Source organism: Neoarius graeffei, chromosome 14 (assembly GCF_027579695.1).
Source record: "Neoarius graeffei isolate fNeoGra1 chromosome 14, fNeoGra1.pri, whole genome shotgun sequence".
NCBI classification, from domain to species: domain Eukaryota; kingdom Metazoa; phylum Chordata; class Actinopteri; order Siluriformes; family Ariidae; genus Neoarius; species Neoarius graeffei.
In genome coordinates, this window is record NC_083582.1 from 44,325,079 (window position 1) to 44,337,489 (window position 12,411).

A 12,411-nucleotide genomic window follows, 5' to 3' on the forward strand; every position below is an offset into this window, starting at 1 on the left:
TGCTTCTGTTTAATACTGCATAATGCACAATGTGCTGTTTTGTAAATTATGTTTTTAAGAATGAGTATGATTTGATATTTGAGACTCAGTAACTTCATTTACAATTTCAATCCAGATGTTTACATTGGGGCGGCACGGTGGTGTAGTGGTTAGCGCTGTCGCCTCACAGCAAGAAGGTCGGCGTTCGAGCCCCGTGGCCGGCGAGGGCCTTTCTGTGTGGAGTTTGCATGTTCTCCCCGTGTCCGTGTGGGTTTCTTCCGGGTGCTCCAGTTTCCCCCACAGTCCAAAGACATGCAGGTTAGGTTAACTGGTGACTCTAAATTGACCGTAGGTGTGAATGTGAGTGTGAATAGTTGTCTGTGTCTATGTGTCAGCCCTGTGATGACCTGGCAACTTGTCCAGGGTGTACCCCGCCTTTTGCCTGTAGTCAGCTGGGATAGGCTCCAGCTTGCGTGTGACCCTGTAGAACAGGATAAAGCGGCTAGAGATAATGAGATGAGATGTTTACATTGTTATTTGCTGATGTCATCCAAAGAGTTGAGGCTGCATTTGAAAAGAAAATATTTTCGGTTTCCTTTCCTGAACAAATGGGTGTGGATTTAAATCGCTTCTATCTGTATCACTGTAGTCTCCCTGATCTGTTTTCACAGTGTGAGATACACAGAGACTGAACACAATGAGATAAATGCTGTCATTCTGCCTGAATACTAAACCTTCCTTTCACTGAAAGCACCCATAAGGGTACATTTTGTTTCTACCTTTAGTCTGTATTTCTAACCTAATATGAATTAATGTTACAAAAATAATTGAAGGTACATAATTGGACCTTATGAACCACTCTTGTTCCACAGAGGAACTGTTTACATGTACTTTATTGATATAAAAGGTTTATATTGTTTTTTGTTTTTCTCTGAGAATTATACTATTTTAGTGAGTTTCATTCATGCATGTGACTCAGTTATTTCTTTCTCTACTAGTTCAACACAAGACACATTTTTCAAAACCAGACTTCTTCAGCTGGAATGCCATTTTACCTGGGCTCTGAACAAAAATGATGTAGATCTCACTGACCTTCTGAACAGGCTAGAAGAACAGCTTAACCTGGATCTTGGAGGGGAGACAGGAGCTGCACGTGCACACAGCTATAAGGGATTTGTGAAATTTCTTCTTGGCTCCAATACTGAGGCTCTCAGCAACTTTGAGAGATCTGTAGAGCTCACTAAGTCTCGTGGAAATGACTGTGACAAGTTGTTTGTTGTTGCTTATGGAGACCTTGCATGGTTATACTATCACATGGGTAATTTCACAGAGTGTGAAAGCTACTTGAGTAAGCTGAGCGAGATTAAAGTGAAATATCCATCTGTCCCATATGCTGAGGTGCTTGGAGAAAAAGGATGGACATTCCTTAAGTTTTCTCAGAAATATTATGAATGGGCGAAAAAGTGCTTCAAGAAGGCCCTGGAGCTGGAACCAGAGGACCCTGAATGGAATGCCGGCCTTGCTATTGCTCTGTATCGGCTGGAGTATAATCTCCAAAATTCAGCGGTGTCAACTGAAACTTCAACTGAAAATTCAACTGATCAGCTTAGATGGGCCATAGCCACGAACCCAGACGATGATGTTCTTAAGGTTCTGCTTGCACTTAGATTGACTGTTGACAAGAAGTACAATGAGGCAGAGAGCCTAGTGGAGCAAGCCTTAGAGAGCTCTCCAGAACATCCAAATGTGCTTCGATATGTTGCAAAGTTTTTGCGGAATCAAGGGTCTGTGGACAGGTCTATTGCCCTCCTAAAGACAGCATTAGAGAAAGTGACCAATGCAGCCTTTATACACCATCAGCTGGGGCTTTGCTATAAGCAAAAGATCCAGAATCTGAGGTTTGCAGGAAGCCACCACAGAACAGGTGCTGAAATTAAGCAAGCTCAAGAGCAGTGCATCTACCACTTGGAGATAGCGACCAAACTGAAGACTGGTTTCATCCTTGCTATGAGTGATCTGGCCCTCCAGTATGGGGTGAAGCGGGATATGCAGAGAGCAGAAGAAATGTTCCACAATGCATTTCAGACAGCTAAAGAAAGAAACGAGAACTGCCAGTATGTTCATCTCTGTTATGCAGAATTCCAGCAGTACAGTATGAAATGTGAGCCTGCTGCCATCAAACACTACACTGAATGTCTGAATTTAAATCCAAAGACATATCATGGGAAGAAAAGTGCTGAAAGTCTGAAAAAGATTGCAAAGAGAAGAATTGAGAACAACCCAGAGGATGGAGAGGCCTTTGGAATACTCGGAATCATTCATAAGGAACAAGGAGAAAAGCAACAAGCCATAGAGTGCTTTGAGAAAGCGCTGAGCTGTGAAGACAATGAGGATTATCTCAGTCATCTTTGTGAACTTCAGATTTCATTACAGTAATATTACAAATATCCTGTTTGATATATAGCCAATTATTTATACATTCATGAGAGTTAATAGTGACTGTATACTGTCTGAATTTAAAAAATATAAATATATATATATATATATATATATATATATATATATATATATATATATATATATGTACACACAAACACACACGATAAGATATTAAGATTACTGTTATAATGAATAGATCATTAGTTCAATATGCTATTAATATTAAATGTAGTAATGGAAGAAGATGACTGCTTTACTCCCTATTAATGTTCTATTATTAAAGTTTGTCCTGCACTTTGTTTTGAAAAAATCACTTTCTTCTTATGGAAATTAAAGTACTTTTAAGTGAGAAATCATAACCTGTGTTGATCTCTTTCCTGCAGAACAAATATTGAGGTTTTTCACCCACGTGACCAAGTCATGTGATGCATCGTTAGGCTGCCATTTTGGACGTCACGGCTCGAATCAGTTTGAATGCGAGGAAGGCGACAAACGAAAAACATAAAAGAAAAAGGAGCGAGATGCAGAAAACACCTTCACTATCCAGCGACGTAGGGCATTTACAGGGCGAGCAGAGGGAGAGGTATTTGCAAAAATTGAGGTTAGCAGGCTTAGAGAACGACGTTTACCTGCTTCCACCAGGATTGTTCACTGACGTCCGGAAGTACACAAAGCCCTCGTCTTTACCTGACTTCGGCCCACATGATCTGTATACCTATGTCGTTAAAAACCCATCGCCATACACAGGTATTGATCTGAAAGCGTATAAGAGTTTGGATGCCTACAAATATTTTGTGTCAGGTTGGGTAACATGCCTACATCAGCGGGTCGTCCCTGGTGCCGGTGGTCGCCATCTTATTACAGCTAAGGTTTGTTCACGTTTTCATTTACTTTCGGTCCTCAGGATAAACAAAATGTTATTAAATGTCATTGAAATAACTTCTTAGTCTGTTGAGACATGGCCCGTTATAAATTTGCTGTTACCAGGCAATGACCAAGAACTGTATTATTAGGGTCGGTGTCTGTGTTGTAGCAGTGTACTAGCAGCTAGCTGTTAGCACTAGCTAATGTCAACAACATCATAGCTGGTATGTTACTGTAGCAATATTTACGTTCAGTCATTTGGATGACTGTTAAAACCTTTCAGTCTCAAGTTTTTCCTTTACTGTATTTACTAGTTTACTGTAATAATGATCCGGCAGCTATTTACACCGGATCCAGTGTAAATAGCTGCCGGAGCGCGCTCCGGCTTGCTCCCCCTCAAATTAAGCAGCGCGCTCCGGCTTGCTCCCGGAGTGCTCCGGCCAAGGTTCCGGAGCGCGCTCCGGCTTGCTCCCCCTCAAATTAAGCAGCGCGCTCCGGCTTGCTCCCGGAGTGCTCCGGCCGAGGTTCCGGAGTGCGTTCCGGCATGCTCCCCCTCAAATTAAGTAGCACGCTCCCGCTTGCTCCCGGAGTACTCCGGCCGAGGTTCCGGAGCGCGCTCCGGCAGCTATTTACACTGGATCCAGTGTAAATAGCTGCCGGATCATAATTACAGTAAACTAGTAAATACAGTAAAGGAAAAACTTGAGACTGAAAGGTTTTAACGGTCATCCAAATGACTGAACGTAAACATTGCTACAGTAACATACCAGCTACTATGTTGTTGACATTAGCTAGCTTGACCTTCAAAATGGCGGACACCGGGGCGTCACGTGACCCTGTGACGTCAGGTGAAATACCTCAATAGCCATAGACTAAATAACACGTTAGATACAACTGCAACTAAATGTGTTTCTTCTCTTTTTCCTTTTTCATTTTGTAGGAGAAAATACAGCTGTTAAAAAAAAAACTAGATAAACAGGTAGACACACCTGGTTATGAAATATGGACGTCTAATAAACACAGCTGTCTGTCAAGTTGTACATGCTCACATATTGTACCCTGATGGCTTAATACAAGACACTTATATAATGCATTCAGGAATAATGAATGTGTTGAGAGTGGATATACACACAGACATGAGTAATGTGGAAATGAAAGTAAACAGGACACTTTGTGCTGAAAGGAGATATGCAGAGCCTTTATTTTTAAATAAATTTCTGAGTGGATAGTATCTCCATCCTTTACTCTTGCATGCTGTAAAATGGGAATAAAAATATACTTTTGAGAGTTAAAAATCAACCACGAAGTTGGCAATCGAGCTGCCCCCACTGAGCCAGCCCTGAGTGCGTGACATCACAGCTGTCACCGGTTTTAAAGGTCATAGGCAACGGTCGGGGGTGAAACGTGGAATATCAACTTTATTGTCTAGAACAACCCAAAAAGCGAATTCAATCTGCCTAGTGTCTAATTTGCACCCTAAAATGGAATAAAACAGCTAAAATATACTGTTTTGCCCAATTTCCAAAGGTTTGTTTACATCTCACTTATGCGCACTTTCACTGCCAGTGAACCATCGTCGTGACGTCATTTGAGCCAAACAGACCGGGAGCAGTTCTGTGTTTACCTGCGAACCAAGCACACGTGTACGGACTTTGGTCGTGAGAGGTTGTGTAAAATGTCTGAAAGCGATAGCGATTTTGAAGTAGGAATTCTCCAAATTAAATATCGAGAGGTGAAACCATATATGTATGAACCTATGGCCATTGCAAAGCAATCAGTGAACGTGGTTCACTGGTTTGACTGTGCGGCTTCGGAATCGGACAGCGACTCGGCCGACTCTGATCGCGGTGACCCCGGACCTCAACAAGACTCGCTCCCAAATGATTTATCCTGGTAATTATGATAAATTCTTACTTTCGTCGTAATACTAAATAAGAGCCCTTTTGAAGAATAATTAAACCGCCCTCCCTAGTGGATATAGGTAACAATTACTGGACAGTGCACCGGTAGGCCACATTAGCCTGCCATCCGCGGCATTATACTATTTATAGCCTACTCTAAGCGAGAAAATATCCCTTTGTCTCCTTTCCACAATGACTGTACAGGATCCCTCAGGATTCTTGAGTCAAGTCAAGTCAACTTTATTGTCAAATATGCTATACATGCTCGACATACAGCACAGATGAAATTTCAGTCCGCTCTGACCCGCAGTGCAAACAGGCAATGCAATAAATAAAAATAGAATAACTGAAATAAACAATATAAACACACATATGCATACACACACAACCCCGATTCCAAAAAAGTTGGGACAAAGTACAAATTGTAAATAAAAACGGAATGCAATAATTTACAAATCTCAAAAACTGATATTGTATTCACAATAGAACATAGACAACATATCAAATATCGAAAGTGAGACATTTTGAAATTTCATGCCAAATACTGTCTCATATGAAATTTCATGACAGCAACACATCTCAAAAAAGTTGGGACAGGGGCAATAAGAGGCTGGAAAAGTTAAAGGTACAAAAAAGGAACAGCTGGAGGACCAATTTGCAACTCATTAGGTCAATTGGCAATAGGTCATTAACATGACTGGGTATAAAAAGAGCATCTTGGAGTGGCAGCGGCTCTCAGAAGTAAAGATGGGAAGAGGATCACCAATCCCCCTAATTCTGCGCCGACAAATAGTGGAGCAATATCAGAAAGGAGTTCGACAGTGTAAAATTGCAAAGAGTTTGAACATATCATCATCTAAAGTGCATAAGATCATCAAAAGATTCAGAGAATCTGGAAGAATCTCTGTGCGTAAGGGTCAAGGCCGGAAAACCATACCGGGTGCCCATGATCTTCGGGCCCTTAGACGGCACTGCATCACATACAGGCATGCTTCTGTATTGGAAATCACAAAATGGGCTCAGGAATATTTCCAGAGAACATTATCTGTGAACACAATTCACCGTGTCATCCGCCGTTGCCAGCTAAAACTCTACAGTTCAAAGAAGAAGCTGTATCTAAACATGATCCAGAAGCGCAAACGTCTTCTCTGGGCCAAGGCTCATTTAAAATGGACTGTGGCAAAGTGGAAAACTGTTCTGTGGTCAGACGAATCAAAATTTGAAGTTCTTTATGGAAATCAGGGACGCCGTGTCATTCGGACTAAAGAGGAGAAGGACCACCCAAGTTGTTATCAGCGCTCAGTTCAGAAGCCTGCATCTCTGATGGTATGGGGTTATATTAGTGCGTGTGGCATGGGCAGCTTACACATCTGGAAACAGAACCTCTTCATCTGTCCACACTACAGCGAAGCGCTACAGTACCGATACTGTACCGGTACGAAACCCATACATTTGTGGGTTTCGTACTGATACAGTTATACCGCTACAGTACCGGTATAGTTGCTAGTGTGGACAGGTGTTGCGGTACGAAAGTAGTATCGTATCGGTACAAAATCCCTAGTGTGGACAGGGTAATAGAGATAAACAACCATTCACACTTACATTCACACCTACGGTCAATTTCGAGCCACCAACTAGCCTAACCTGCATGTCTTTGGACTGTGGGGGGAAACCAGAACACCTGGAGGAAACATGGAAAGAGACACGGCGAGAACATGCAAACTCCACACAGAAAGGAAGGAAGGAAGGAAAATTTATTTCTAAAGCACATTTAAACACAGTTTACACTGACCAAAGTGCTGTACAGAGTGTAAAAATAAATAGATATATTAAAGCCGCTAGCGGCCTTGACGGGCCCTCGCACGTGTGGTTCCGCAACCCAGGACATTCCACCACCCAACAAAACAGTCACATGTCATATACTCATCAAATATTCAAAGGTGATGTGCATGTTGCAAATGCCATGACTGCTTGACGGATGAGAGATAGACAAAGACTGTGTGTGTGTGTGTGTGTGTGTGGTGTGAAAATGTACATTTATATATGTACAAAACTATACATATGTCTCCTCCTTATCTCTATCTCACGCTGTAATCTTAAGTCATCTTAGCTTTCCTGTGTCTGCAGTGTGTGTGTGTGTGTGTGAATGCAGAGTTTTCATATGTCTGCAACAAAATGCACAATGATGGGGGCTCTACAATCCCGATTCCAAAAAAGTTGGGACAAAGTACATATTGTAAATAAAAACGGAATGCAATAATTTACAAATCTCTAAAACTGATATTGTATTCACAATAGAACATAGACAACATATCAAATGTCGAAAGTGAGACATTTTGAAATTTCATGCCAAATATTGGCTCATTTGAAATTTCATGACAGCAACACATCTCAAAAAAGTTGGGACAGGGGCAATAAGAGGCTGGAAAAGTTAAAGGTACAAAAAAGGAACAGCTGGAGGACCAAACTGCAACTCATTAGGTCAATTGGCAATAGGTCATTAACATGACTGGGTATAAAAAGAGCATCTTGGAGTGGCAGCGGCTCTCAGAAGTAAAGATGGGAAGAGGATCACCAATCCCCCCAATTCTGCACCGACAAATAGTGGAGCAATATCAGAAATGAGTTTGACAGTGTAAAATTGCAAAGAGTTTGAACATATCATCATCTACAGTGCATAATATCATCAAAAGATTCAGAGAATCTGGAAGAATCTCTGTGCGTAAGGGTCAAGGCCGGAAAACCATACCGGGTGCCCGTGATCTTCGGGCCCTTAGACGGCACTGCATCACATACAGGCATGCTTCTGTATTGGAAATCACAAAATGGGCTCAGGAATATTTCCAGAGAACATTATCTGTGAACACAATTCACCGTGCCATCCGCTGTTGCCAGCTAAAACTCTATAGTTCAAAGAAGAAGCCGTATCTAAACATGATCCAGAAGCGCAGACGTCTTCTCTGGGCCAAGGCTCGTTTAAAATGGACTGTGGCAAAGTGGAAAACTGTTCTGTGGTCAGACGAATCAAAATTTGAAGTTCTTTATGGAAATCAGGGACGCCGTGTCATTCGGACTAAAGAGGAGAAGGATGACCCGAGTTGATATCAGCGCTCAGTTCAGAAGCCTGCATCTCTGATGGTATGGGGTTGCATTAGTGTGTGTGGCATGGGCAGCTTACACATCTGGAAAGACACCATCAATGCTGAAAGGTATATCCAGGTTCTAGAGCAACATATGCTCCCATCCAGACGACGTCTCTTTCAGGGAAGACCTTGCATTTTCCAACATGACAATGCCAAACCACATACTGCATCAATTACAGCATCATGGCTGCGTAGAAGAAGGGTCCGGGTACTGAACTGGCCAGCCTGCAGTCCAGATCTTTCACCCATAGAAAACATTTGGCGCATCATAAAACGGAAGATACGACAAAAAAGACCTAGACAGTTGAGCAACTAGAATCCTACATTAGACAAGAATGGGTTAACATTCCTATCCCTAAACTTGAGCAACTTGTCTCCTCAGTCCCCAGACGTTTACAGACTGTTGTAAAGAGAAAAGGGGATGTCTCACAGTGGGAAACATGGCCTTGTCCCAACTTTTTTGAGATGTGTTGTTGTCATGAAATTTAAAATCACCTAATTTTTCTCTTTAAATGATACATTTTCTCAGTTTAAACATTTGATATGTCATCTATGTTCTATTCTGAATAAAATATGGAATTTTGAAACTTCCACATCATTGCATTCCGTTTTTATTTACAATTTGTACTTTGTCCCAACTTTTTTGGAACCGGGGTTGTATTTTGGTCTCATCTGACCACATGACCTTCTCCCATGCCTCCTCTGGATCATCCAGATGGTCATTGGCAAACTTCAGATGGGCCTGGACATGTGCTGGCTTGAGCAGGGGGACCTTGCGCGCACTGCAGGATTTTAATCCATAATGGTGTAGTGTGTTACTAATGGTAATCTTTGAGACTGTGGTCCCAGCTCTCTTCAGGTCATTGACCAGGTTCTCCCATGTAGTTCTGGGCTGATCCCTCACCTTTCTCATGATCACTGATACCTCACAAGGCGATATCTTGCATGGAGCCCCAGACTGAGGGAGACTGACAGTCGTCTTGGAGTTTCTTCCATTTTCTAATAATTGCGCCAACAGTTGTTGCCTTCTCACCAAGCTGCTTGCCTATTGTCCTGTAGCCCATCCCAGCCTTGTGCAGGTCTACAATTTTGTCCCTGGTGTCCTTAGACAGCTCTTTGGTCTTGCCCATGGTGGAGAGGTTGGAGTCTGATTGATTGAGTGTGTGAACAGGTGTCTTTTATACAGATAATGAGTTCAAACAGGTACAATTAATACAGGTAATGAGTGGAGAATAGGAGAGCTCTTAAAGAAAAACTAACAGGTCTGTGAGAGCCAGAATTCTTGCTGGTTGGTACCAGCATCAAATACTTATTTCATGCAATAAAATGCAAATTAAATATTTAAAAATCATACAATGTGATTTTCTGGATTTTTTTTTTTAGATTCTGTCTCTCATAGTTGAAGTTTACCTATGATAAAAATTACAGACCTCTCCATTCTTTGTAAGTGGGAAAACTTTCAAAATCGGCAGTATGTCCAATACTTATTTTCCCCACTGTAAGTACAGTACATCTGTCCAAAACTTTCAAAACATTTTCTTTTCTTTTTTTAATGTTTATTTCTGCCTTTATTTTTGGATTTGTTTGTTTATTTATGTTCTGTGACTCCAGTATAGTGCTATGGGCAGAGAAAAGGAAACGAAAGTTAAAGAAAGGAGATTATTATCTTCTGCTTCTGTTTAATACTGCATAATGCACAATGTGCTGTTTTGTAAATTATGTTTTTAAGAATGAGTATGATTTGATATTTGAGACTCAGTAACTTCATTTACAATTTCAATCCAGATGTTTACATTGGGGCGGCACGGTGGTGTAGTGGTTAGCGCTGTCGCCTCACAGCAAGAAGGTCGGCGTTCGAGCCCCGTGGCCGGCGAGGGCCTTTCTGTGTGGAGTTTGCATGTTCTCCCCGTGTCCGTGTGGGTTTCTTCCGGGTGCTCCAGTTTCCCCCACAGTCCAAAGACATGCAGGTTAGGTTAACTGGTGACTCTAAATTGACCGTAGGTGTGAATGTGAGTGTGAATAGTTGTCTGTGTCTATGTGTCAGCCCTGTGATGACCTGGCAACTTGTCCAGGGTGTACCCCGCCTTTTGCCTGTAGTCAGCTGGGATAGGCTCCAGCTTGCGTGTGACCCTGTAGAACAGGATAAAGCGGCTAGAGATAATGAGATGAGATGTTTACATTGTTATTTGCTGATGTCATCCAAAGAGTTGAGGCTGCATTTGAAAAGAAAATATTTTCGGTTTCCTTTCCTGAACAAATGGGTGTGGATTTAAATCGCTTCTATCTGTATCACTGTAGTCTCCCTGATCTGTTTTCACAGTGTGAGATACACAGAGACTGAACACAATGAGATAAATGCTGTCATTCTGCCTGAATACTAAACCTTCCTTTCACTGAAAGCACCCATAAGGGTACATTTTGTTTCTACCTTTAGTCTGTATTTCTAACCTAATATGAATTAATGTTACAAAAATAATTGAAGGTACATAATTGGACCTTATGAACCACTCTTGTTCCACAGAGGAACTGTTTACATGTACTTTATTGATATAAAAGGTTTATATTGTTTTTTGTTTTTCTCTGAGAATTATACTATTTTAGTGAGTTTCATTCATGCATGTGACTCAGTTATTTCTTTCTCTACTAGTTCAACACAAGACACATTTTTCAAAACCAGACTTCTTCAGCTGGAATGCCATTTTACCTGGGCTCTGAACAAAAATGATGTAGATCTCACTGACCTTCTGAACAGGCTAGAAGAACAGCTTAACCTGGATCTTGGAGGGGAGACAGGAGCTGCACGTGCACACAGCTATAAGGGATTTGTGAAATTTCTTCTTGGCTCCAATACTGAGGCTCTCAGCAACTTTGAGAGATCTGTAGAGCTCACTAAGTCTCGTGGAAATGACTGTGACAAGTTGTTTGTTGTTGCTTATGGAGACCTTGCATGGTTATACTATCACATGGGTAATTTCACAGAGTGTGAAAGCTACTTGAGTAAGCTGAGCGAGATTAAAGTGAAATATCCATCTGTCCCATATGCTGAGGTGCTTGGAGAAAAAGGATGGACATTCCTTAAGTTTTCTCAGAAATATTATGAATGGGCGAAAAAGTGCTTCAAGAAGGCCCTGGAGCTGGAACCAGAGGACCCTGAATGGAATGCCGGCCTTGCTATTGCTCTGTATCGGCTGGAGTATAATCTCCAAAATTCAGCGGTGTCAACTGAAACTTCAACTGAAAATTCAACTGATCAGCTTAGATGGGCCATAGCCACGAACCCAGACGATGATGTTCTTAAGGTTCTGCTTGCACTTAGATTGACTGTTGACAAGAAGTACAATGAGGCAGAGAGCCTAGTGGAGCAAGCCTTAGAGAGCTCTCCAGAACATCCAAATGTGCTTCGATATGTTGCAAAGTTTTTGCGGAATCAAGGGTCTGTGGACAGGTCTATTGCCCTCCTAAAGACAGCATTAGAGAAAGTGACCAATGCAGCCTTTATACACCATCAGCTGGGGCTTTGCTATAAGCAAAAGATCCAGAATCTGAGGTTTGCAGGAAGCCACCACAGAACAGGTGCTGAAATTAAGCAAGCTCAAGAGCAGTGCATCTACCACTTGGAGATAGCGACCAAACTGAAGACTGGTTTCATCCTTGCTATGAGTGATCTGGCCCTCCAGTATGGGGTGAAGCGGGATATGCAGAGAGCAGAAGAAATGTTCCACAATGCATTTCAGACAGCTAAAGAAAGAAACGAGAACTGCCAGTATGTTCATCTCTGTTATGCAGAATTCCAGCAGTACAGTATGAAATGTGAGCCTGCTGCCATCAAACACTACACTGAATGTCTGAATTTAAATCCAAAGACATATCATGGGAAGAAAAGTGCTGAAAGTCTGAAAAAGATTGCAAAGAGAAGAATTGAGAACAACCCAGAGGATGGAGAGGCCTTTGGAATACTCGGAATCATTCATAAGGAACAAGGAGAAAAGCAACAAGCCATAGAGTGCTTTGAGAAAGCGCTGAGCTGTGAAGACAATGAGGATTATCTCAGTCATCTTTGTGAACTTCAGATTTCATTACAGTAA

At 41.8% G+C, this 12,411-nt stretch overlaps 2 protein-coding genes across 2 annotated transcripts; both read left to right on the forward strand.

Moving 5' to 3' along the window:
* The first annotated feature begins 587 nt into the window (after positions 1 to 587).
* Positions 588 to 2,415, forward strand: LOC132897599 (interferon-induced protein with tetratricopeptide repeats 5-like). Its single transcript, XM_060938843.1, has 2 exons — positions 588 to 651; positions 932 to 2,415. The coding sequence occupies exons 1-2, from the start codon at positions 588 to 590 to the stop codon at positions 2,413 to 2,415; spliced, it is 1,548 nt and encodes a 515-aa protein (XP_060794826.1).
* Positions 2,416 to 10,583: 8,168 nt separating this feature from the next.
* LOC132897600 (interferon-induced protein with tetratricopeptide repeats 5-like) lies at positions 10,584 to 12,411 on the forward strand. Its single transcript, XM_060938844.1, has 2 exons — positions 10,584 to 10,647; positions 10,928 to 12,411. Exons 1-2 carry the CDS (start codon positions 10,584 to 10,586, stop codon positions 12,409 to 12,411), a joined length of 1,548 nt encoding a protein of 515 aa, XP_060794827.1.

What these genes read in the sequence shown, in the direction of transcription:
- LOC132897599 (XM_060938843.1), top strand. Translation starts at nt 588, where the DNA reads ATGGGTGTGGATTTAAATCGCTTCTATCTGTATCACTGTAGTCTCCCT. An exon ending in CCCTGATCTGTTTTCACAGT is followed by an intron (nt 652 to 931) that starts GTGAGATACACA and finishes ATACTATTTTAG; the next exon opens with TGAGTTTCATTCATGCATGT.
- LOC132897600 (XM_060938844.1), top strand. Translation starts at nt 10,584, where the DNA reads ATGGGTGTGGATTTAAATCGCTTCTATCTGTATCACTGTAGTCTCCCT. An exon ending in CCCTGATCTGTTTTCACAGT is followed by an intron (nt 10,648 to 10,927) that starts GTGAGATACACA and finishes ATACTATTTTAG; the next exon opens with TGAGTTTCATTCATGCATGT.